The 26,947-nt window shown below is 40.9% G+C and overlaps 1 protein-coding gene across 1 annotated transcript; it reads left to right on the top strand.

Moving 5' to 3' along the window:
• Positions 1-2,992: 2,992 nt before the first annotated feature.
• Positions 2,993-25,015, top strand: slc24a5 (solute carrier family 24 member 5). The gene is given in 12 exon segments (XM_052040585.1): positions 2,993-3,055; positions 3,221-3,400; positions 9,014-9,096; position 9,692; positions 10,379-10,482; positions 13,087-13,187; positions 14,420-14,703; positions 19,770-19,783; positions 19,785-19,958; positions 19,960-19,978; positions 22,762-22,863; positions 24,646-25,015. Coding segments are annotated over 11 exon segments (1,266 nt in total). The 5' UTR covers positions 2,993-3,055; positions 3,221-3,333; the 3' UTR covers positions 24,963-25,015.
• The last annotated feature ends 1,932 nt before the right edge of the window (positions 25,016-26,947 follow it).

Here is a 26,947-nt window from a genome sequence, read left to right as displayed (position 1 = left end):
GCATGCAAATTCCATACAGATGTTTAATGCCAGGCCTGTCTTTTTGCCTGCTTCAGTGAGGGCATCAGTAATGCTTTGGAGCTCAGTCACACACTCAGAAGTTAGTTGCAAAGTGTAATTCAATGATGGAGATTGGGATGATTTTGGATCTGAGTGGAAATGAAGGTTGAACAGTTCCTTGTTCTTCCAGAAGTGGAAGGATAAGCACATTAAACATTACAGCACAGTACAGGCCCTTTGGCCCACAATGTTGTGCCAACATTTTATCCTTCTCTAAGATCGATCTAACCCTTCCCTCCCACATAGCCCTCCATTTCTCTATCATTCACATGTCTATCCAAGAGTCTCTTAAACGTCCCTAAGGTATCTGCCCCTACAACCTCTGCCAGCAGTGCGTTCCACGCACCCACCACTCTCCATGTAAAAAAACTTACCCCTGACATTCCCCTTATACCTTCCTCCAATCACCTTAAAATTATGCCCCCTTGTGTCAGCCATTGTCACCCTGGGGAAAAAGTCTCTGACTCTCCACTTGACCTATGTCTCTTATTATCTTGTACACCTCTATCAAGTCACCTCTCCTCCTCCTTTGCTCCAAAGAGAAAAGCCCTCACTCACTCAACCTATCCTCATAGGACATGATCTCCAATCCAGGCAGCATCCTGGTAAATCTCCTCTGCACCCTCTCTAAAGCTTCCACATCCTTCCTATAATGAGGCGACCAAAACTGAACACAATACTCCAAGTGTGGTCTAACCAGAGTTTTATAGACCTGCAACATTACCTCGTGGCTCTTGAACTCAATACCCTGACTAATGAAGGCCAACACACCATACACCTTCTTAACAACCATATCGACCCATGCGGCAACCTTGAGGGATCTGTGGACGTGGACCCCAAGATACCTCTGTTCCTCCACACTGATAAGAGTCCTGCCATTAACCTTGTATTCTGCCTTCCAATTCGATCTCCCGAAGTGTATCACTTTACACTTTTTCGGGTTGAACTCCATCTGCCACTTCTCAGCCCAGCTCTGCATTCTATCAATATCCTGTTGTAATCTACAGCAACCTTCTATGCTATCCACAACACCACCAACTTTTGCACCATCAGCAAACTTACTAACCCACCCTTCCGCATCCTCATCCAAATCATTTATATATTAAAAAAACACAAAGAGCAGGGGTCCCAGAACAGATCCCTGCAGAACACTAAGTGAACTTGTGTCAGTGTCCTCTCCCAGGTTAACATTCCTCAGCATCAATCCTCTGATAGCATTCAACCAGCCCATTGCCCAACACCAGACTGCTGAAACAAGTACCCCATCTAAGCTGCATCATGGGGAAAGTTTCCAGGAGGATAGAGAAAACATTCTCAAAGTTTCCTTGGAAAAAAAGGAACACTCTCATCAACTCATGGCCTGGCCCTCGACAGCTCAACATGGAGAGATAGCATTTGGAAAGGTAATAAGCATCTCAAGCTTCCACCACATGAAATTGGGAAGACCAGTCACAAATAGTGGAAGAACAGAACCACATCCCAACCTACCCACCTGCCCTATCAGTCGTCAACTGTGGTAGTCTGCTGATCCTGCAGAAAACTCTTCAATCACCTTAGAACCCACAGAACTGGAGTGGGAGTCATTCAGCCTCAACTCCACGAGCATGCCCAAAGAGGTTAATTACTGAGGCCAAATCACTGGCACGCTCACAGCAAAGATATGGTGTTTACCACAACATGGTTGATAAAAGCCAGGTCCACTCTTAATCCCTGCCAGTTTGCTTAGCAACTGGAAGAGGTGGCGTTATGAAATAAATCTCTCAACTTTAAAATTTCAGATGCATAACAGGAATTACCAGGGAAGGCAATATTTTTCCTAAGTGGGATGAAATCACTGTTAAGGTGTAATATAGCAACGTTCCCAATTTTTACGAGTTCTGACATATACTATTCATTAGGTGCTGCTTATATTAAAACATTGTAATCAGTTTTGCTAATGCAAATACTGTATTTAGCATTGCAAATTCTAGTTTGTTTTATTATACTGTAATTTATACTTTATTGCAATTTACATACCAATAAACAATAATAACTGTCCAGTTACCCTTATTATAGTAACTTCTTAAACAAAGAATTGCTACAGAATATTAGGGAAAATTTAAAAACCCAACTGTGGAGATTAGATTCCTCCCCCAATCAAACGTGCCCCCGGCTTGTCATCGAGACTCTGACATTCAGAATGGTACACGCGATCATTTCTTCTGTAAATTTGCGTATGTTTTCCGTGAAAGCCCCATTATTTTCACAGTCACGAGAAATAGTTGTGATGCAAGTTTTCAAAAAAAAGTGGGCGTGGAAACAGTTTGTTATAGAATCTAATCAGAGGCGTAAGCACAAAACCAACTGTATCTAAAATATACTTACGTTGGTCTCTGTGCAAAGCTCTTTTTCTCGCAAGACCTTTCTTTAATCTATTAAATTCAATAAAGGCTTTGGCTTTGCTCTTTAGATTTTTCTTGTTAAAACTACGTAACCAAAGCATCTAACATTCCATATTATCTAATGAAATACAACCTCCTCCTTCCCTAGGGGACCGCTCCCCTTTTCCACCTCAAACCCTTCTCCCTGGTCAAGGAGTTAATTGGCTATTTGGAAAGGCTGGTTCACTCAGATGATTAGTTAGCACAGCTCGTGACCCATGTCATCTGAGCTCCAATGCGTTCCAATCAAAAGTTCGCTGTGATGAGCGTTTGAACCCATTTCAGTGCCTAGAACCAAAGCTAAACTCATTAGTTGCCATTAAAGTGTGATGTTTGAGGTTTGCCAGTACTTCTTGCAATCGGGAAACATCGTCTAGATAAAGTTGTGAAAAGTCCAGTCAGATCAATGATGAGTACAGTAGGAATTCTGAAGCCTAGAAAAAGACGAAGCGAAGTGATCTTCCTTGCAGTAGGAATCTGCCTGGTTGTCTATGGAGTAACCCATCTCATTCACAAAGTGGTAGCCTCGTTCTCCAGTCTGGGAAACACTCAGCGAGTTCGCCGCGCTGTAACGGGTTAGTTGCTGCTCATCCCTTTCATGACACAACTGATTGTTTATACAGTTTAAACAAGTTCTTGAGGTCGCCTATTTCTCCACTGTTTAAGTTGTATTGTTTGAATTGCATTGGTATTTATCTAGTTCAATTGCAATGTTATGCTTTTTTTCTAACTTTAAGCAGATAACTTAACCAAGTGCGTAAAGTCTCCTTCATCGGAGTTCCCTGAAGGAATTTTTACGCCTGAAGAGAGACGAGAAGGAGGCATAATTATTCACTTCATCATCATTCTCTACATGCTGCTGGCTATAGACATAGTTTGTGAAGAATATTTCCTACCTTCCTTGGAGGTGATCAGTGAACGTAAGTGTGAATGTTCACTCTGGGATATAATCACTCGCACCTGCACTCACTTACAGACGACAAAGTTCAACTTCCTGTGGACACCCCTTTAGAAACTGCTGGGGCACGGTAGTATAACGAATAGAATCAAAATAATAAAACTGTAGATGCTGGAAGTCCTAAAATAAAAACAAAATGCTGGAAACACTCAGTGAGTCAGGCTGCGTCAATGGGAAGAGAAATACTGATAAAACATTAACTCTATTTTTAATGAGATTAGAAAACTAATCTGGATGTGTGGATTAAAGATTTAGATATGCTGGTACAAATGCCTCCAGCAGTTTCATTGTAGTATTTATAAACTTGGAATTAAAAAAATAATAGATTTGGTAGTGAAGTTATTGGATTCACAAATAGCCACAAAAAGGTTAATTGATTCACAACTATTCTATGGGCAGGAAGTCTGTTGCCTGTACGTGATCCTAGATAAACTACTTGGGTGATAAATGTGCTGGCAACACACATCACTGAGGGTGGGGAATCTTGACTATCGACTAGTACTCAACTTCACCACTCCAGTTACCTATTCCAACCTCCTCCCCATCCCCCCCCCCCCCCCACTGAACGCACTGCCCTCCACTCTCTCCGCACTAATCCCAATCTTACTATCAAACCCGCAGACGAGGGTGGTGCTGTTGGAGTCTGGCGGACTGACCTTTACCCTGCTGAGACAAGACATCAACTCTCGGACACCTCCTCTTACTTATCCTCAACCTGCACCCCACCAAGGAGTATCAGGCCATTGTCTCCCACACTATCACTGACCTCATCACCTCTGGAGATCTCCCTTCTACAGTCTCCAACCTCATAGTTACCCTACCCCACACTGCCCATTTCTATCTCCTACCCAAGATCCACAAACCAACTGCCCTGGCAGACACATTGTTTCTGCCTGCTCCTGCCCCACTGAACTCACGTCCTCATATCTTGACTCCATTTTGTCCCCTTGGTCCAGTCCCTTCCCACCTACGTCCATGACACTTTGCATGCCCTCCATCACTTCAATAACTTTCAGTTCCCCAGCCCTGACCGCCTCATTTTCAACATGGACATCGAGTCTCTGTACACTTCCACCCCCATCAGGAAGGCCCCAAGGCTCTCGGGTTCTTTCTCGACAACAGACCCAACCAGTTCCCCTCCACCACCATCCCCCTCTGTCTGTCAGAACTGGGACTCACCCTAAACAACTTCTCTTTTGGCTCCTCCCACTTTCTCCAAACCAAAGGTACAGCCATGGGCACTCGCATGAGCCCCAACTATGCCTGCCTCTTTGTCAGCTATGTGGAACAGTCCATGTTCCAAGCCTACACCATTAACGCTCCCCAACTCTTTGCTACATTGATGACTGCATTGGGGCCACTTCCTGCACCTGTGCTGAGCTCGTCAATTACATCAACTTTGCCTCCAACTTCCACCCTGCCCTAAATTTACTTGGTCCATCTCCGACACCCCTCTCCCCTTTCTGGATCTCTGTGTCTCCACTTCCGGAGATAGATTAACCACCAACATCCTTTATAAACCCACTGACTCCTGCAGTTACCTTGACTACACCTCTTCCCAACCAGTCACTTGCAAGGATGCCATCCCCTTCTCCCAGTTCCTCCACTTCATCTCCCATGATGAGGCTTTCCATTCCAGGACATCTAAGATGTCCTTTTTTTTCTGTAAACGGGGTTTCCCTTCCATCACTATCAATGCTGCCCTCACCCGCATCTCCTCAACTTCCCACACGTCTGCCCTCACCCCATCCCCCACCCGACATAACAGGGACAGGCTGCCCCTTGTCCTCACCTACCACTGCACGAGCCTCTGCATCCAACACATCTTTCTCCGCAACTTCTGCCACCTCCAATGTGATCCCGCCACCTCCAATGTGATCCCACCACCAGGCACATCTTCCCCTCCCACCCCCCCCCCCCCCCACCACTTTCCACAGGGATCGCTCTCTCCGCGACTCCTTTGACCACTCATCCCTCCCCATTGATGACCCTCCCGGCACTTATCCCTGCAACCGTACAAAGTGGTACACCTGTCTCTACACCACCTCCCTCACCACCATTCAGGGCCCCAGACAGTCCTTCCAGGTGAGACAGCGCTTCACCTGTGAATCTGAGGGTGTCATTTATTGTATCCGGTGCTCCCAGTGCAGCATCCTCTACGTCGGTGAGACCCCCGACGCAGATTGTCTCCAACCTGACGGCCTCTACATTGATTTCTCTAACTTCTGGTAAACCCTCTCCTCTTCCCTCCCCCTTCCACCCACCACCCACACCCCCCCCCCTCGGCTCCCTGATCTTCCCTCATTCCTGTGGCCCTCTCACTCCTTCTCTTTCCCCTCCCCTGCCCTCATGACCTACCAATCTATTCCCCACCTCATTCCCTTTTTTCCATGGTCTCTCCTACTGGATTCCTCCTTCTTCAGCCCTTTGCCTCTTCTACCCATCACCTCTCAGCTTCTTGCATCATTTCCATTCATCCCTCCATTTTTTTTTCCCTGCCCCCCCCCCCCCCCATCACCTGGACTTGCCTATCACCTGCAAGCCTGTACTCCTCCCCTTGCCCCTCCCTGACCTCCTGATTCTGGCCTCTGCCCTCTTCCTTTCCAGTCCTGACCCGAAATGTCAACTGTTTATTTCCCTCCACAGATGCTGTCTGACCTGCTGAGTTCCTCCAGCATTTTGTGTGTGTTGCTACAGATTCCAGCATCTGCAGAATCTCTTGTGTTTACTGATTATTCAGGGTATGGCGAATTTGTACAAAATGTGACATTAAAATAGTTCAATAAATAGTTGTGTAATAATCATCCCTTGAATGTCATTTAACAAATGATCATGTTAACATTTACTGGTCTGGTTTGTTCTGTAAGAAGCTAGTGATGGAAAAGTGGAGAAGACAAGAACCAAATTAGCAAGTGTCCAACAAATATGTGAAAATGCTTTATTCCTCTCCACAAGACATCTTCTGCTCCACATGTCAATTAATGAGCAAGGACACACTGCCAGTGGCAAGTCAGCCACACTCACTCCTGGCATGAGAAAATACAGACTCGCCTGTTATAGATCTGTCAAATGTCAGTGAGCTGCCTGGTGCCAACCCAATCTTAAATGGCACCGCAGCAAGGCTTTGCACAACATAATGTGGGAGACTAGAACAGCCCCTGCACATGAAGCAGCTGAGGAAATGTTCTGATGGATGGCAGATGTGCTCCAGGTTTTGATGCTGCTGAATATCCCCGATACTAAAACTGTCCAAAACAATTAAACATCAATTGAAAAGTTGAAATATTAATTATTGGAAAAGTTTAAAATACTTTTAAACAACTAAAACCATGAGAGGGAACTTGACCATAAAGCAAATTACATTGTTTCAATTACCCCTTCCCCTCATGGCCATCTTGCTGTACAAATGAATGAACTTGCTGTTGCTGCATTAGGTCCAGCAATACTCCGGGGGAATTTTGTGCTTCACTACCGGACTCTAGTGCTGGAATGAATCTGGCAAATAGCTTGCAGAGCACAGCAGCAAGTTTGCAACTTCCACATTGGAGCTGTAAGTGTCCTGACTCTTGGGACCAGCAGCATTTTCTAGTCCATCATGTAAAGTGTTTTGATGAAGTGACCAAATGCTAGGCATTGGCCCATGAATTATTTCAGCAGGTACAATGTAATCTTGAGCATTTTCACCAATTTTCTTTTGATCGTATTACCCACCGAATCTCCTACTCCTCTGGAGGCAAGAATTGGTTCAGGGTCAAACCATCCTCCAGTTAAAGGATCAGGAGCTCCAGCTGCCAAGGCACTAAGCTCTAGAATATCCTCCTTTTAAACATTCTTTGCTTCTTCTCGCAAAAGACACTTTAAACTGACCTTTTTTTTAAATTGAGTGTCTTAGTGTCATAAAGCTCTTCTTTAGAGTATTTGTAATTGGTGTTTTCTCAATCATTCCAGTGATGCTCCTTGCAATATTTGAGGCCAAATTGCTGGCATTTTACCACAGAAATATCAGGATGTCCACAACATGGACCAGCTAAGTGTGCTCTGTTGTCCATTCAGTCCGACAACTAAGCCAGAATTTGCTGAGTTGCCCAGTAGTCTCAATGGAGGATGTTTTTGCTGAATGGGGCCAAGGTTAGAACTGGTGCAGAAACAGCAAGCTGACCAGTTTCAATTAACCTTAAATTGATGCAAATTATTTGAGAGAGACCGTGCATGAAATTCAATGGGATGCATATAATTTTTGGAAAAAAAACTTTATAATTATACACTATTCAGAAGGGAAATCCTGAACACTAAGCTTCAAAAGCTTAAATCAAAAGTGAGATTCATTCTCTTGATCCAAATTGCTTTAACCAGATGCATGGATAAAAGTTGCTGCCAGTTTCAATTTCAATTGAGAGGAACAGCTACAAGGGAAAAAATCAAATTAATAAATTACAAAATCTTTTAATTGTTTGCTTTACTGTTATTACTTAAATGTCTTAAGTGATTTTAATATTCAACATTTAATTGTTTCATTGACTTTTTAAAAGCTTTTGAATTAAGGAACATTCGGATGCTTTCAACATCTTTGACAGCCAGCAAAGCCTTGGCTGTGCAGCTTTGCCAGTTGTCAGTTCTTTCTGCTGTTTTGTAGAAGGGGCTTGTCTGACCTAGCCTCCTGATAGCATTACACCATGCCACCTTAAATACCTTTGGCATTTACAGTGAGGATGACATTGAACAGCAAATCAACATTGGGAGTTCCACAAGTGATCCAGTTCCCCTATATCAATGTGAATGTTGGTAACTTGCAACTGGTAGCAACTTCTATCCATGCAGCTGGTTAAAGCAATTTGGATCAAGAGAATGAATCTCACTTTTGAATTTAAGCTTTTGAAGCTTAGAGTGTTCAGGATTTCCCTTCTGAATAGCGTATAATTATAATATATTTTTTCAAAAATTATATGCATCCCATTGAATTTTGTGCATGGTCTCTCTCAAATAACTTGCATCAATTTAAGATTTTCACATCACTGGAGTTGAATGCTCAACAATTTAACTTTTACATCTTGCATATTTTTGTAGTTGCCTTTAAGGGATGGGAAGCCTTGCATCTTGTGAAGAAAGAGTTCAATGTAGTTTTTGTTCTCTTTTTATGTCAAACTATGTGTAACATTCTCAGTTGGCCTGAATTTTCTTCTTTGGAGTATTTGTAATTGGTGTTCGAATGCTTCAAGAAACCAACTAAATAGATCTCAATAAAAATGCATTTAACAGAATTTCTGATGTTGTTCAACATGTAATTATTACAGATTGCTGAATTGAAGTTGAAATGTCAGTTTTGCTTTGATATAAAGTATGACTGCAGAATTACATCATTTTTACTCTGGAATGTATTTGTACTTGACCAAGTGAAGGCCCTTGGGATAATCGCTTCATGAGGTTTTGAGTTGCTATTCTGTGGTGCATAAAACTCCCACCACAAGGCAGTCTAAAGACAAGTTTGTACCCTTTCTTTGTGTAATGTTTCAGCAAACTTCTTTTAAATACATAATACTTTGAATTCCAATAATATAACAGCATTTGTAATTGTCAGGTCTCGGTCTCTCTCAGGACGTTGCTGGAGCAACATTTATGGCAGTTGGAAGCTCTGCACCTGAACTAGTCACTTCTTTTCTGGTAAGATTTTTATTATCCTTTTTAAAATTTTAGGCCCCCTATCTGCATGAACACAAAAACATGTTCCAATTATACTCATTGGTCACTTCCATCAGTCTAGGTTTGACTTTAGTGTTAACTGAATACCTTGAATCTTTTATATTTAATTTTTGCAACTTTATCTTTAAAGGATTCTGAGGAATATTTTTAAAACATCTTTACCATTAGTTTGAAGTTGCTTATTCTCCTAGAAATTTAGGTGTGTCCTAAAGGTAGCCAGTAACCATTGCAGATTGCTGAATTGAAGTTGAAATGTCAGTTTTGCTTTGATATAAAGTGTGGCTGCAGAATTGCATCATTTTTACTCTGGAATTAGCCATTAGCCACTGTGTCATCAGCCCACTGTGTCAAACTGGGTGTTACCTTTTTTTTTCAAAATGTGCCTCTGGGCTCCAAAGATGAGCCAGAGCCCTGACTGGAGCTGGGGACTGGGGTTGCAAGGCATTTAAGGCCTGAGTTGGTGTTTTGGGGTGGAGAAGGAGGAATGATCAGCAGAGAGAGAGTTTGGTGCCTTAGTGGGTTGGGAGTTGCTGGGGTGGGGATGGAAATGTGAGAGGGTCTGGGAGTGCATATTGGCATTTTTCAGGTTTTATTGGGCTGCAATAGGAGGAGTGGGAATTGTGGGCCAGAGTTTGAGTTTAATTCGGGGATACAGGTGGCTGATGTAAATGCAGGTCGAAAGATATAGTTAAATATTTTGCTTGTCTTGAGGCCTGCCAATTTGGCACTGCAGAAGTCTGACCACTGACCTTCTCCAGGATGTGTCCAATGTTGGCAGTCAGAAAGAAAATGTGGATCACTTTCATTGATTCATGGAAAACATTGATGTCATTGTCTGCATTGTTGCCATGGGGATAGCATTACAGGAAGTCATTGTCCAAATGATGCAAAATGACCTAGAAATGGATGCTCTTATGGTTCACTCAATGGGAAAATTGATTTTTCAATTGCATAAAGTTGTATAAAAACAGTATTAAAGAACTGAATTTCCAGGCAAATTTGTGTAAAATCCTGGAACTCTTTTGCAAAGTTGTCAACAGTAGTTGTTGGACAAAACAGGTAAACATCCCACTGATGCCACTTTTCAATAAGTTCCTATTTTGAAATATTCTTTAAAACAATCTCGAACATTTACATTTGGATTGTATGGAATTAAACCTTGCAGTTTTGGTTAAAGTATGCATTCTAATAGAATACTAAGTTGTGAAATATTGCTGTCTGATCTCTCACTCTTCGTACACAGGTGTCTTTGTGACAAAGGGAGATATTGGAATTAGTACAATAGTTGGATCTGCAGTTTACAATTTGCTTGGTATCTGTGCTGCATGTGGACTATTAACCACTATGGTATGTAAATAGAATGATGTCACTGACAATTAAGAGGTGAGATTAAACCATTATCTTGTCAAAATTTGAAGATTCTTTTGTTAATTTTATTGGTGATAACCACTCATTTTATGTTTATGATGTAGCAAAATATCCCAAGACATTTCAACAGACAATTTTCAAACAATTTGATAATATGAAATGGTGATGTAATAGACAAAGATCTAACATTCAGAGAGGTAGGTTTTAAGAGAAACAAAGGACTTCAGATGCTGGAATCTAAATATTAAAAAAAACATGATGATGCTGGAGGAACTCAGCAGGCCAGGCAGCATCTGTGGAGAAAAGCAGGCAGTCAACGTTTTGGGTCAGGACCCTTCTTCAGGACTGAAGATAGGAAAAGAGGAAGCCCAATATATAGGAGGGAAAAGCTGAGCAGTGATAGGTGGACAAAAGAGGGGAGGCAGGGTGGGCACAAGGTGCCGATAGGTGGATACAGGTAAGAGACAGTGATAGGCAGGTGCGGGGGAGGAGGGGAGAGCAGATCCACCAGGGGATGGGTCAAATGTAAGGAGGGGTAGGGAAAAAAGAGGCTGGGAAAGGGAAGAAAAGAAGAGGCATGGTGGGTGTGGAGGGGGGTAGGGGTTACTTAAAGTGGGAGAATTCAATGTTCATGCTGTTAGGCTGCAAGGTTCCAAGATGGAAAATGAGTTGCTGTTCCTCCAGTTTGCGCTTGGAATTCTCCCGGCAGTGGAGGAGGCTGATGATTGATATATCTGTGATGGAGTGGGAGGGGGGAGTTGAAGTGACTGGCAACGGGGAGATGGAGATCACAGTTATGGACGGATTGCAGGTGTTCTGCGAGATGGTCAGCTAGTCTGCGTTTGGTCTCGCCAATGTAGAGGAGGCCACACTTGGAGCACAGAATGCTGTAGATGATGTTAAGGGAGGTGCAGGTAAATCTCTGTCTCACCTGAAAGGACTGTTTGTGTCCCTGGACGGAGGTGGTGTAGGGGCAGGTGTTGCACTTAAGGTGGGGGCAGTGGAAAGTTCCCAGGGTGGGAGCGGGATGCATGGGGGAGGACGAGTGAACTAGGGAGTTGCAGAGAGAGCGGTCCCTGCGAAAGGCAGAAAGGGGTGGGGAGAGGAAGATGTGCTTGGTGGTGGGGTCCCGTGTGAAGTGATGGAGAATGATGTGCAGGTTTTAAAGTGGATTCCAAATGAGGAATGTGGTAGCAAGGTTCAGAGGGAATTCTGAGCTTGGGTCACGGAAGGCTTGAGGCACAGCCACTAATGGTGGAACAAATAAACCTGGGGATGATTGATAGGATTTGTTTGCAAGGCTGGAGATTAGATATGAGGAGGGGTGAGGTCATGAAGGGATTTGAAATCAAAGGTGAGGATTTTAAAATAGAAGTGTTGATTGACCAGAGCCATTGTAGGTTAGTATCCACGGTGACAGTAAAACAAGAGAGGCTGGGCAGGAGATTATTGGGACAGTAGATTCTGGAAGAAAGGAGTATGATAAGGTTTTCAATAATAGATGAGCTGAGGTCCTGGTAAAGTCTAGTGACATTGGAGGTGGAAATAGGTAATCTTAGTGATGTTGTCACTATGTAGTGGGAGAGTCAAATATTATACCACGTTAGTGAACTGAACTGTTTCTGATATGTGGGAGATTTCATGGAATTGGTGGTTAGTGAACGTAGTCAGTTTTGGCCTTGCCAGTGTTTAGCTGCGGGAATTTCTGCTCATTTGCCAAGTTGAAGACATGGAGGGAGGGTCTGGAGAGGAGGTGGTGAGGTGGAGCTGGGTGTCATCAGTGTACATGTAGAAACGTGAACTGTTTGCGGATCATCACTGAGGAGCAGTGTGGAAGATGGATAGGAGAAGCGTGAGGAAAGATCCTCGCAGGACACCAGAGCTGAGCATGCAGGTGTGGAAAAATAATTGGTGGAGTAGGTGCACAGGCTGCAATTGGATAGGTGAGCATGGCCCCACCCAGCTGGACAACAGTGATCGGGTTTTGGAGGCAGAAGGCATGGTCAACCATGTCAAAGGCTGCAGACAAGTTAAGGAGGGAGAGATTACCTTTAACTACATTCTACATAATCATAACAGTGACAGAAAGGCTGGAAACTTGGAAGGATTCAAACATCTGAGAAGAACAACATGAATTTTGGAGTCCACAATATTGGAGAAGAGTGGGGGTTTGGGGATGGGGCAGTAGTCTGTAAGGATGGTAGGATTAAAGTATTTTCTCTTGGAGCGTAGTGTAGACTTGGAGATGGAGCAGAAGCCAGGGAGAAGTAACACAAGCTTACTAAGGGCATGTAGGGAGGGAGTTAAAGGAGCAACAAGCAAGTTCAGTGGATCACTATAAATCTTTCCCAAACTGTGTATAAGTCATGCCAAATGTCATAATCTATCAATGGAACTTGCTCTTAAGCTCTTGCACTCGTTGAGTAAAAACCCAGTCATGGGAAGGAATTGGAAAAAGATACAAGTGGTCATTAGCATTAATAATGAATTTGTTAACTATCATGTAGAGGAAAAGGTCCTTTCATCAGTGCAGTGCAGACATGTTAAGTATTTATAATTTCTTAATTTTGTAAACTTTTCTAGGTTTGCAAGTTGACTTGCTGGCCACTGTTCAGGGATTGTGCAGCTTATGCCATCAGTGTTGCGGCATTAATTGCTATTATCTTTGATAACGTGATACACTGGTAAGACTTTTCAATGTATTATTAAAGCATAATTTGAATGTAATTTCTCCATCTAATTATTAAGTATGTAGTTGTAATTCTGGGCTGTGCATGCGAACGAGATCCCAAAATCACTGTTTTGTTTTCTTTACTCAGTCAACCAACTTTCCTAACCAGCCACCTTCATCCCAGGACTTCTCTAACGAACTAGCCAACGAGAAGCACTCAGTGACTAAAGACACTGGCTGGGGGCAGCTTGTTGCATTCAAAGCTATAGCCTCTTTAGAAAACTGGGGAATTTGATGCACAAAACACCCTTGTATATCTTGTTAGAGCTGTGCTACATTCCAGTCTATTCTGTTTCATGTAAACGTTGATAATTAGTACCATTTAATTTTTTTCAAGAGAAAAACTTTAAGACTGGACCAAGTGGTGTCATAACCATTAAACTAATATGCCACCTTCTTGGCTCTAATTTCAAATTTCATTGGGATGAATCTTATCCAAAGACTCTGTGTGAATGAGGTTAGAACAGTTTTGATTTTTGTGAGCAAAAACTATTAAATTCACCAGGGGATGATAAGATGAATGATGTGGAAAAGTGAAAGCTTCAGCAGTGCAGCTTTAGAAATTCCTCCAAGCCTGGGGGTATGGGGAAGCTTTAATCTACATCCAGCTGCACTACATGGATCATATTTGCTCATGTCCAAAAACAAGGCATTTTCTAATTAGCTTAAACATTCCTCATCTTTCATCACTAAAAATTGAATCTAAAATTCAGTAGTTGCTTGTAATTATTTAAACCAAAACTATTAAACAATTGCAACAAGGAGATGGATTTTTAAATTAAACAAATTTTTACTCCCTTCATGCTAACATTCCACATTTTCCTTCAGCTAGACAGATTTTAATAATTTGCATGATCAAATCTATGGGTTTCTCCCACCCTCCCTCACAATCTGGCCGGGAATACGCCCCAGAAAAATTCCGCTATGAGTTTGAATTTGGTTTGAAGTTCCACTTTCAATCTTTGGTCCATTTTCATGAACCCAGGATTTAGCTTATCTATGTTTTTGGTTTTTAAGGAGCTTTTAAGTTTGAGTACTGATACAGAAGTGATCACAATATTGCCCACGGTAATAAGTATTGAATATCAAGTGTACTTCATAGTACATGGGTGACTATCATTCTCAATGAAAACAGTGCTTGAGTTAATTGGTGTGCTAATTTGAAAGTTGTCTATTTTTTTCCAGGTACGAGTCTGCTTCTTTGTTATTGATTTATGCAGTATATGTTGTGGTCATGTGCTTCGACATTAAACTAAATCGGTACATAACAAAGAAGTTTAGCCCATGCTGTACTTGCCTGACACAAGCAATGGAAGAAAGCAATGAACAAGAGGCACTAATGGACTGGCAGGGGAAAACTGGACCACTAATATATCGCCGTTCTCGATCAGATAGTGGGATCTTTCGGGATGATTCTGACTATTCCCAACACTCACTCAGTTTACACGGACTCTCAGAGATTACTGAAGGTAATATTGGGATAAGCCATTTGGATGGATTGGTACATTAACATCTAAACATGTCTACTTGGATAAGAAACTTTTAGCAATGAGGGTCAATGGGAAGTGGTTCACTTTTTTTGTGCATGGTGCCAGTTTAAAACAACCAAAGGAATGTCACATTAAATGTGCATTAAGATATCAATACAAAATCCATACTGAAACCCCTATCTACCCAATAATAAACCACACCAACCCCCCCCCCCCCCCCCCCCCCCCCCCAAAGAAGGTTATTCTCTACCCGCCCAAAGAATGTCATCTAAGACTTCAGTATTGAATTTTGTGCAATGGACTCTGCTAGAAAAAAATGAGATTGGGGAAATTATTTAACATACTTTTCCCACAGAAAACCTAATGTACTTGCTAGTATTTCTAAGTGATAATTCCCTTGTTTTCATGCTTTCAAACCACTGGCCAGTTGCTCAAGAATTTACTCGTACTTTGAGTGATAGATCCAGACTATCGTGTTTTTTTGTGATTTCACTGCTTTTGATATTGTTGCTCAAATGATGTTTCACCAGCTACACAGAGATGAGGTAAGGTAAAATTAACCAAAGTATTCTTTGAAAGAGCCAACATGGGCACAATGGGACAAACAAGCTCTTTATGATTCTACTTTTTGCAGGCTACATCAGTCTAATAGTTTGTTCTTGTTTTTTTTTGACACTTGTTCAAAGAATGATTTGAAAAGGAGTGCTGAATGTACAGCTATCTTTTGAGGACATTCAATATTCAGTTTAATAATCTGTATTTGCTAAACTTTGCAGAACATTTGATGTATTCTTAAGTACATTAAGATAATTCAATCTAGTATATTAGCATTTTTGAAAGCTGGATTTTTATGGAATATTTGAACCACTTAGTAGGAAACAAGATTGGACCCAGATATGCAAGTTCATAGGTTGGTATACAGAAAATGGTGCTACAACTGTGTGTAAGGTATGATAAAAATCCTCAATCCCAAGGAAGAAAAGTAAAAGGACGATCACCTTACTATATTTTCAGAATTATTGCAGAGTTATTCATTTTGAACAAATGATTGGATAATGATTTTGTGAAGAATTTAATTATGAAGACAGGTGTAAACTTTGCAATAATCACAGACCTGATTGTAGTTGTCATTCTTCAAAAATAATGACCATTTTCCAGTTTACAATAACTTGTCCAGCTGGAGTGAAATTAAATCATTGTAGAATATGTGGTAAATATGTTTAAAAATCATGACTGCTGTAACTAAGCACAAGTGAAGAGTGCATCAGGCAACATCTCCAACCTTCAGAAATCGAGCGGTGATTTAAGCAAGGCTATTAATAGAATCAGAAAAAGGGAGAGTAAAAGGTGCAGTAATGTTACTAAAATATCTGCCCAGCTCAGTTCTATATCCTTACAAAATCATCCAACAAGGATCCAGATATGGGATCTGGTCAGTCAAGTAACAGAATGAAGATGTAAAAAGTAAAGGCAGCTCGAACGCTTGATCAAAAACTGATGATGAAGAATTGGAAAGTAAAAGCGATAGGAGGTGCTGGAAGTGTTTAGCGGTTTGGATAGCATTGCTGAGAGAAACAAAGCTGAAACTTTGGTTCTGTCAAAGTTTGCTAGTATCCTTGTATTTAAACTACAAATCAGATTCCCAGGTTATCTATATTTCCCATTGCTTTCCTTTCCCTTGAATTTGCCCCTGAGCTATTCACACCTCATTTTTAATTTTCAGTGTTGTTTCTTGTTGATCCTTCTGAGATTAAAAAGTACGTCTTGGATTTAGCTTTACCATCTACTGAAATTTATATTTTCAGTTTCCCTTTTTTTAAAAAAAATCCAAAGTTACAGCTTAAATATAATGATCAATGATTTGTGCTTTATGATGCAGGCTGACTTGGTCTTCCTGACTTCCTGGATTTTATCTAGGGGAAGTCATAAACACACTCTTTATAAACTAGTTTGCGATTCAGTTTCAAATGCATAAAAGGTTCTCATCCAAAATGATGTGTTCAGAAAGAAATTTTAAAACATGCCAGATTTTTCACTGACTTTATCTCATTATCCCATCTTGAGTAAGATTCTTATAACTTAAGTAAAGGAGAAGATATATTAAAGTTTGGCGAACACTAAGTTGCCTTTTACTTTAAATATCCAATTTAACACATGGGAGCATACTTGGAGAAGCTTTGATTAACCAACCAGCATGAGTAAATATGATTGAACTTGGCTGTGATATCCCTCCACCAGTCAAATAGCCTGTTGCATTTGGTCATCTGATGAGGTGTTGGAAAGTTGTCAACAACAAGTTTGAGTCTTAATCTTCGTAAAAACAATGAGCTGTAAATTGCACCTTGAACAATGAAGGCAGATGCTGGAAATTGGGTGGGGGGTTGGGGAAGAGGTGGTGGAGAAAGCGTGTGGGAGATTTGGCAGAGGAAGCTAAGATTTGGATGGACTTTTGTTCAGCAAGTGAATGGAAGCAAGGCTTGTAAGTAACTTTATTAAAAAAAATATCAATTATAATCTAACATTAGCAGAACCGGCTCAAGGGACTGAATGGAAATCACCTGTCCCCTAACGCTTGGGGTGGCATGGTAGTGTAGCGGTTAGCGTAACACTATTACGGCACCAGCAACCCAGGTTCAATTCCGGCCACTGTCTGTAAGGAGTTTGTATGTTCTCCCCCACGTATCTGTGTGGGTTTCCTCCGGGTGCTCTGGTTTCCTCCCACATTCCAAAGATGTACAGGTTAGGAGTTGTGGTCATGCTATGTTGGCGCCGGAAGAGTGGCGACACTTGCGAGCTGCCCGCAGCACATTCTCAGTAACACAAAGGCACATTTCACTGTGTGTTTCGATGTACATCTGACTAATAAATAAATATCTTATCATTTATCAATACTAAAAAAATTTTGATTTGTGTTCTCAACAGATGCAGACCAACCTAAATACTGGGAGAATTTTCTGCTTTTAGGAATAGCAACTTTATACACACAAAAAATGCTGGAGGAACTCAGTGGGTCAGGCAGCATCTGTGGAGGGAAATGAACAGTTGATGTTTCAGGCCAAGACCCTTCATGAGGACTGGCTGAATCCTGATGAAGAGTCTCAGTCTGAAACGTCAGTTGTTCATTTTCCTCCACAGATGCTGCCTGACCCATTGAGTTCCTCCAGCATTTTCTGTGTTGCTTCAGATTTCCAGCATCTGCGGTCTCTCTCGTGTCTCCAACAACTTTATACTATATCTTTGCATCCTCACTGGTCGGGAATAGTGCCAGATGATTTGGATGGGGACAAATATTGTTTTTTTGTTCAAGAAAGGGAGTAGGGATAACACTGGGAATCACAGGCCAGTGAGTCTTGCTTCAGTGATGGGCAAATTACTGGAGAAGATTCTTAGAGACAGGATTTATAGGCATTTTGAGAAGCATATGTTGATTAGGGACTGTCAGCATGGCTTTGTGAGGGCCAGATCGTGCCTCATGAGCCTGATTGAATTCTTTGAGGATGTGACAAAGCACATTGATGAAGATAGAGCAGTGGATGTGGTGTATGTGGATTTTAGTAAGGTGTTTGATAAGGTTCCTCATGGAAGGCTCATTAAGAAAGCCAGGAGGCATGGGATCCAGGAAAACTTGGCTGTGTGGATTCAGAATCGGCTCGCCCATAGAAGACAGGGTGGTTGTAGATGGAGTGTATTTTGCCTGGAGGTCGGTGACCAGTGGTGTTCTGCAGGGATCTGTTCTGGGACTCCTGCTCTTTGTGATTTTTTTTTATAAATGAGTTTGAGGATGTGGAAGGGTGGGTTAGTAAGTTTGCTGATGACACAAAGGTTGGTGGTATTGTGGGTAGTGTAGAAGGTTGGTGTAGGTTATAACAGGACATTGATAGGATGCAGAGATGGGCTGAGAAGTGGCAGATGGAGTTCAACCCGGAAAGGTGTGAAGTGATACACTTTGGAAGATTGAATTTGAAGGCAGGAATACAAGGTTAATGGCAGGGCTCTTAGCAGTGTGGAGGAACAGAGGGATCATGGGGGCCCACGTCCATAGATCCTCAAAGTTGCCGCACAGGTCAATAGGGTTGTTGAGAAGGCGTATGGTGTGTTGGCCTTCATTAGTCTGGTATGGAGTTCAAGAGCCATGAGGTATGTTGCAGCTCTATAAAACTCTGGTTAGACCACGCTTGGAGTATTGTGTTCCGTTCTGATCACCTCATTATAGGAAGAATGTGGAAGCTTTCAGAGAGGATGCAGAGGAGATTTACCAGGATGCTACCTGGATTGGAGAGATGTCTTTGAGGATAGGTTGAGCGATCTAGGCTTTTCTCTTTGGAGCAAAGAAGGATGAGAGGTGACTTGATAGAGGTGTACAAGATGATAAGAGGCATATATCAAGTGGACAGCCAGAGACTTTTTTCCCAGGGTGGAAAATGGCTAACGTGAGGGGCATGATTTAAGGTGATTTGAGGAAGGTATTGGGGGGGATGTAAGAGGTAGGTTTTTGTTTTACAGAGAGCGGTGTGTGCGTGGAACGCACTGCTGGCAGAGGTGGTCGAAGCAGGATACATTAGGATAATTAAGAGACTCTTAGGCACATGAATGATAAGCAAAAATGGAGGGGCAATGTGGGAGGGAAGAGTTAGATAGATCTTTAGAGCAGGATAAAATGTTGGCACAACATCATGGGCTGAAGGGCCTGTACTGTGCTGCAGTGTTCTGTGTTGTATACCTTGTGGGTATACATAAATCATCAAGGCCTTAAGTGTATGGCATCACCAGATTCTGCAGCACAAGTACCATGTGATTTTTTTTTGATGCACTGGAATTATTTAATCAAATTGTGTAATTAAAAACAGAAAATGCTGTAAACACTCAGCAAGTTAGGAGACATCTGTGGGAAGAGAAATGCGTAACATTTTAGGTCTGAGGCCCTTTATCAATGCTCCCTGACCTGCTGAGTATTTCCAGCATTTTGACTTTATTTCAGATTTCTAGCATCTACAGTTTTTTTTATTATTATATAACCAAAATGTGTGTTTTTATTTTTGGTACAGACCCATCAAATGTGTTTTGCAATGCCTGAATCTGATATGAAGCGGATTATCTGGGTGCTGTCTCTTCCTATCGCCACACTATGTTCATAACCACCCCAGGACTGTCGTAGGCATCAGCGGAGAAAATGGTTCCCCCTAACTTTCTTCATGTGTGCTGTGTGGATTTCTGGATTTACATATGTGTTAGTTCTGGATGGTAACCATTGTGGGTAAGAAGAATTGTGTTTTAGAATCTTTTTATGTATAAATGAAGTAGTACACTCTCTTTTGGCAATGGGTTTGTAAAGGTTCACTTTTCGGTTTTTTTGTATAAAAGGCACCCAAACTTGTCATATTGACTTTGTGTTTCACATTATCTAATCCACATCAGTTTTACTAGAACCCATTATGCAAAATTAATATTAACTGTTGTAGGTTCACTTAGAAGGTCACTAACTTTGCAATACGTACACAATGATTAATTTGGGTTTTGCGATGTGTTAAAAGCTACTTTGACAATATCAGGTCATGAAGTGAACCAACAGGAGGTGTGATCTCATCTTCAATTTATCCATGTTAGCATTGGCAGAAGGACTACCGCACTGTACTTGTGGGGGTAAAGTCCCTGCCTTCACAGCGAGGGCACCCTGCATTCTGTTGTGTGGCACTATGGATGTGCTAAATGAGATAGACCCAGCTCAGAAATGGGCATTCGTGGGCACTGTGGACCATCAGTAGCGGCAGAAATATGCACTAATACAATTTGCAACCTTTGGGTCTACCATTACCATGAAGCCATGGTACCAAATTTGGTCCCAATAAGGAGTGCAAAGTGGTATGCCAGCAGTAGCTACAGGCATACCTAAAAGAGGTGCCAGCCTAGTGAAACTGCATGGCAGGACTACATGCATGTTTAATAGCTGAATGAGTAGCAGTGGCCAGAGTTAAGTGATCACACAAGCAATGGAACAGATTGAAGCTCTGCAAAACTACCATATCTATTCATAGACAATTAACAAGCTGAAGTGAGGTGCCTCCTGGAACATTCCCATCCTCCACAATGGTCAGGTGCAGCATGTGAGTCATGTGCACAAGGCTGAAGCCCTTGTAACAGTGGACAAGACAGTGTGGCATTCCTCAGTGTCTGCCTCTACTTATCTGTTCAAATCTCTCATGGGATTTTAACCTGCAATCTCTGAGTTGCTGTGAGTGCTACCAGCTAAGCAATGACTGATGTGACAATTCATCTAAAATCACAGCCTCCTGCTTTAGAGATCTGAGCACAAATACTTAGGTGTTTAATCTGGTAGACATCAAAGAATCCAAGACACTATGTCTAGGAGGAGTGAGGGAGTTATCCTAAGTACTTTTCCTTGAATTGGTGGCACAGTGGTACTGAAGGAAGTGTAGCTGCATCATAACTCCAATGATCCAGGTTTGATTCTGACCTCTTGTGCTGACATGTGGTATGTTTCCCCCTGAAACTGTGGTGTACCTGTTTCTTCCTACATCCCAAAGTTGTGCTTGGTTTTTAACTGGCTGTTATAAATTACACGGGAGAATTGAGAGGGGTTAAGTGTTAAGGGGCATGTATGAGAAAATATTTGCGGGGATATATGTGGGGGAATGGGATTGCTCTGAGCACCAGCATAACTCATTGGGCCAAATGGTCTCCTTTTTATATTAGGAAAGATGAATTGGGAGATTACCCAGTCATTATCATTATTACTGTCTGTGGGAGCTTGCAGTATATAGATCGGCTTCTGGGTTTCCTCTATTTACAACTGTGACCATACTTCAGAAGCAATCCATTGGTTGTAAAGCACTCAGGGATGTCCTCAATGAGATGTAAAATTCTTTCTTTGCTACAAATCATAGAGAACCAGATTGGACCTCCATTTTTTTACTAACAACTATGCAGTACTTTGTTAAATTACCATGCTTCTGCAATGAAATGCATACAAAACAGCTTTATGAAAAACTGGTGCATATTTTGTTTTTTCTACTGATTTCAAAAAGTAGATGCTATTAAGTTGCCTTGTTGCTTGTAAGAGTATTAGAATTCATGAAAAAGGCACAGAATTTCTTTGAATAAAATGTCTAGTACCAATGAGCAATATTTAATTATGTAAATAATGCCAAGATATAAACATTAGTGGAACAAGTAGTAAGATGTTATTACAATGCATTTACATATTACAGCATGGAATTTCCTTCATGCCAATGTTCAGTGTCCTAGTTATGGCACAATAGTATTTTCCTGTTTGTTCTTAAACAATACACATACGCATCAAATCATTTTACATTCTCTAACTTCTGAAACTAAGACTGGACTGCCCCTTCATTCACAAAACTGTCACTTATGTATTTCTTTAGATTTATTGAACAGATTTTTATGAAAGCAAACATTGTAAAATTTATCCAAATATTGTATATGCACTTTTATGTACATTTTGTAGACAATTATTTTACAATTGGGGGAAGAAAACCTATAGCTTAATGTATATGCACATTTTATTACAGGGTTAATCCATAAAGAAATTCCTAAATTTCTCATCCAGGCTTTGCTAAATTTATTGACTGCAGATGGGGTGGAGGAACAAGGTGGAATAAGATTAGGAAATTAAATGTCCCCTCAATTCCTGGTGTCTCAGCTTATTTAGATCTTGAATAGCAAGGGCATTCAGAGCACTTAAGGTGGTACATGCTGCAGTTACTGTGCAGTGTTGGAAGGAATCAACGTCTAGCATGGTGCAGATGAAGGAGTTCCTTCTCTGAGATCTTGATTGACTCTGAAGTATTTTGAGAATGTCCTGAGATTGCAAAAGGCATTATATAAATGTATGATTTATCAGCTACAAAAATTGTAAAGGTGTGTCCTGCAGTTTCTTCAAACCATTGGTCTTTTGTTATTGTAAGGTTATATAACTTTACACAGTTGTACTATTAAACAAACTGATTTGGAAGTGCTGTTAACTCTGATAATCTAACACTGTTCAAATAATTAATTCAGGAGAAACTCTGGACATTCCTGAAACAGTGATGGGTCTTACACTGCTGGCAGCAGGCACCAGTATTCCAGACACAGTGGCCAGTGTACTTGTTACCAGAGAAGGTATGAATGCTTTTTAAATGTAAAATTGCAATTAGTTAATATACAGTATTAACTTTATACACTCGCTGGTGTCTTGGTTCTTGCAATCCCTTTAAACTTGCTATGTTTACAGAAATGTTACTGTGGAACACACTTTCAAAAAGTGAATGAGAAGTCTTTTTGAGTATAAATAACATCCAATAGTCCAGATAATCTGCTTGTCTGGCATCAAAGTTCTGCACATGCTGGATTAATGCAGTTTTACTGTATTAAAATAACTCCATTCAGTCACAAATGCTCTTTTAGTGAGCCAGATGTCCTGTTTTTAATCCATGTTATGTGACTTCAACCCCAGAGCTATGTGGTTGATTTTTAGCTGTTCTCTAAATGGCCAAAAAAAGGCACCAACTTTAAGGTCTTTGGATGAGCACTAAATGCCATCTTGCTAGTTAATCCAAATCTCCATGAATGAATAAAACCAGTTGCAACATCTTGGATGCAGTGTTGAGCTATAATGGGTGCTTTCTGCATTATTGAAATGGACTAATATTGTTCAGCTACAGGTGACATTACAAGCTGTTCATGACTGCTTTCAGTTATCCACAATCCTTGCTGCAGATCACATCCATAAAATGGGATAATTGTAGTTATTCTCATGCCTTGCCCGATATTATCTATATATCATAGATCAAAGCCAAAACATTAATACTGAGCAGTTTGTATATTTTTTAAAAAAGTTTTATTGGGTCAGAGGAAAAGTGAAAACCTACTTTAATGTCACAACTCAATAGTTTAAGTACTAGATTAATGTACCTAAGCAACAGATTTATTTCCCTCCAGATACTAGTTTGTTGAGTTGCAACACATACGTATACAAAAAATGAACTCATTCACAAAAGATGCAGAAAAAAGATTCCTAATAAACTGTACCAACAAAAAAAACACAAATTAACACTAAATTAGAATTTCTAAAAGAAGCCTTTGTTTTTAGTCTTGAATGCTTCTATTTAACAGATAATAACTTCATTTAAAAGTTGTTCCTCATGTGACATCCTGTTTGCAACACAAAGGGTGCAAGGAATGCTATCAGAGAAGGGACCTTGGAGGAAAATTAAATGCAATAATCATAAATTGACCTTGCATCTTAAAGGTTTCTTGACCTAGTACCTACAGCCCATTTGGATTTCTTTTAACCAGACATGGGAATAATAGATTGAAGATCGGTTTATTTACCAACTATTCTGTGGCAACATTCAAAGATTCAGCAAACCACTGCCTAGTTAATGCAACTAGGTGGATTCTGGAATATTAAACATTGTTTGAAAGTACTTCATAGCCAAACTAGTACTTCTGCACCAAAGGTATAGAACTCCCTTATTTCTGCAGTGGACTCTAATATAATACTTCAGACTAAAAGCCATACCATCATTATAATTGGAGAAGCCTGAACATCCTATCCACTAATTTATTACCTCTTAATCTTCAAGTAAGAAAAGGCTCATCCTAAAGTGCCATCTCTTGGATAGATTATTAATTATCTGAATTACATAAACATAACCTTTGTTTCTATTCCATCCAGCACGTGGCTTCTGATGCTTTAAAATTCACACACACTTGTTCAAATCTAATACCCATCCCTTATTATTCAAAATAAAAACTACCCCAACCAAAGCATTTGTCTTAGCCACTATCTGAATACACTGACATTTTTAAGTTACGTGTGCTGCATTCATGAAAGAGATTGGAAATATATTATTGCATTCACTTCAATAATGAATACAATTTCTTCCTCCTTGCCCCCAGGTAAAGGAGATATGGCTATGTCGAACATTGTGGGCTCCAATGTATTTGATCTTCTCTGCTTAGGTGCACCTTGGTTTGTTAAGACCGTATTTGTTGACTTATCACCTGTAGAAGTGAATAGCAGTGGCATAACCTACACAACCGCTTCTCTTCTCCTCTCCATCGTGTTCATATTCGCAGCAATTCATATTAATGGATGGAAACTGGATAAGAAACTTGGAGCAACATGCCTTTTTGCCTATTTAGTTTTTGTCATTATTTCAGTTCTAAATGGGCTAGGAATACTAGGCAATGTTCTGGCGAGGACATGCAATTAATTGAGCTACAATCAAGGTAGTACAATTATGACATGATTTCTAACAAAAATGAAACTTCCCCCATCATGCCCTCACCCTACCCATTTGGATAACTTTATTTCAACAAGAACCAGACCAAGCAATTGGGTACTGGTTTCCAGAGGCAAAATTGCTCCAGGATTATGTGGAACAGCAAAGAAGCTTTTCTCCAGTACCAGTCTCAAGAATTATTTTCCATGCCACCCTTAACATCGCAAATGTTAATAAAAATGACACTGAATCATCAGGAAATGGAAGACCAAAGCCCTTGGTTAAAGGGAGGCTTTAGAAATAAAAGGGTTGAGGGGAGGTGGGAATGCCATCCTAGGGCTAAAGACACTGTTATCAATGCTGAGGTGAATTTAAAATGGGTAGTTCAAAAAGTCATAGGACTGATAACATGGGCTGGGGAGAATAAGACACAGATAGGGCTCAGTATCAAGGGAGGATGCAATTGGTGGCTAGCAAGTGAAGTTTGTAACAGAATGCAAAGATAATGTGGATTTTTCTGGTAGTTACCCATTTAAATCCCAGAAAGCCTGGGCTTCAGAGTCCAACATGGGAAGTTATTTGTGGAGAAACCTTTCTACAATCCTCTGGTGGATTGTACTCCCCAGGTCATAGGTCCTGTGTTAGATTAGATCTGGTGTAGGAGCTAGAAGCCCATTAGACTTCCCTGTAGAGCTACCAGGAAGAAATGTTGAGCTCCTATAATCCATAGTTTATTAGTCAATGTGTCTAACTCCAGAGACACAAGAGACTGCAGATGCTGGAATCTGCAATTAATTTAATTCTTTGTTTTTGTTAAAGGAAGAATTAAAATACTTCTGAAAAAAAAATCAGGTGCTCAAACATCTAAACTCCAACAGCTTTGACAATTGGCAAAACCAGGAACATAGCTTTGCCAGCATTCGTGCACAGCTTAGAGCCCTAGTCACTGGACCCTAGGATGCTTGAGGCACCAAAATAGGCCCCCTCCATGTCAGAATAAGGGAGGTTTGGGAGAGCAGCAGTTGCACGTGACTAGTTTGTGTAACTGAAATCAGAGCCAATGACTTTGATCTTCCCAATGAGGAATTCCTGCTCATCTTTCTGGCTTTTGGACCATCTTGACAATTTAGAGATGGTACAGTATCAAAACCTGGTGGTTTGGCAGAATAGTTGTTGAAAATAACATTCTTCAATGTTTCTAATAAGCAACAAAATTAATAGAAACTGAATGCAAATTCTTGGAACACCAGAATAGTGCAGGCACAGATTGTCCTTCACACATGATGCACTTTCTACTAAACAAGAACAGTATTAACTATGTTCTCATCTAGCCAGAAAAATACAGGAGAGGCAGTGTGTAGATTTGGTCAGTTGTGGCAATAAGGGTTCAAATGGTTCAAAGACTGGAAGGAATTATCTTTCTCACACCCACATAATGACTGTGACGTTTGTCAAAGCTGATTGAAGGGACCCATGTGTTTCAGGTAAAACAGGCACAAATGAGAGCTATAATCTGTTCAGGGACTTGACTGACATCGTAGTGGCAGTGGTGGTTTACAAGAACTTAAAGGTAGTGAGTAGGATATTTGAAAGAGGCAGTGCACCCAAGAAGAATGCACATTTAAACATTCGCCAAGAGCAATTGGGTGGTGAGCAGTTTAGTTGAGGGAGCAAGAGTTTGCAGAGGTTCTGAGGATTGTTGGAAGAATCTTAAAGCTCATCAACTAATAAAAACTTATTTTCTGTTCCCTCCCTTTGAACCTTGTTGACACTCAGTGGAATTCAACCATTTATTTTCCCCAAACCACTTCCCCAAGCCTATCATGAGTCAAAAAAGATCAACCTCTCACAGTTGATACTAGCAATATAATAAATTATTCTCCCTTAGTTAATTTCATCATCCTTTCAGATATGCACTTACTCCACTCTTAACCAAACATGACGTCTTTAAACGACCACCACCATCTTCACTTCAT

This window comes from Pristis pectinata, chromosome 28 (assembly GCF_009764475.1).
Source record: "Pristis pectinata isolate sPriPec2 chromosome 28, sPriPec2.1.pri, whole genome shotgun sequence".
NCBI lineage: Eukaryota > Metazoa > Chordata > Chondrichthyes > Rhinopristiformes > Pristidae > Pristis > Pristis pectinata.
The sequence above is the reverse complement of the archived record's forward strand: the minus strand, read 5'-3'. Positions and strand labels throughout refer to the sequence as shown.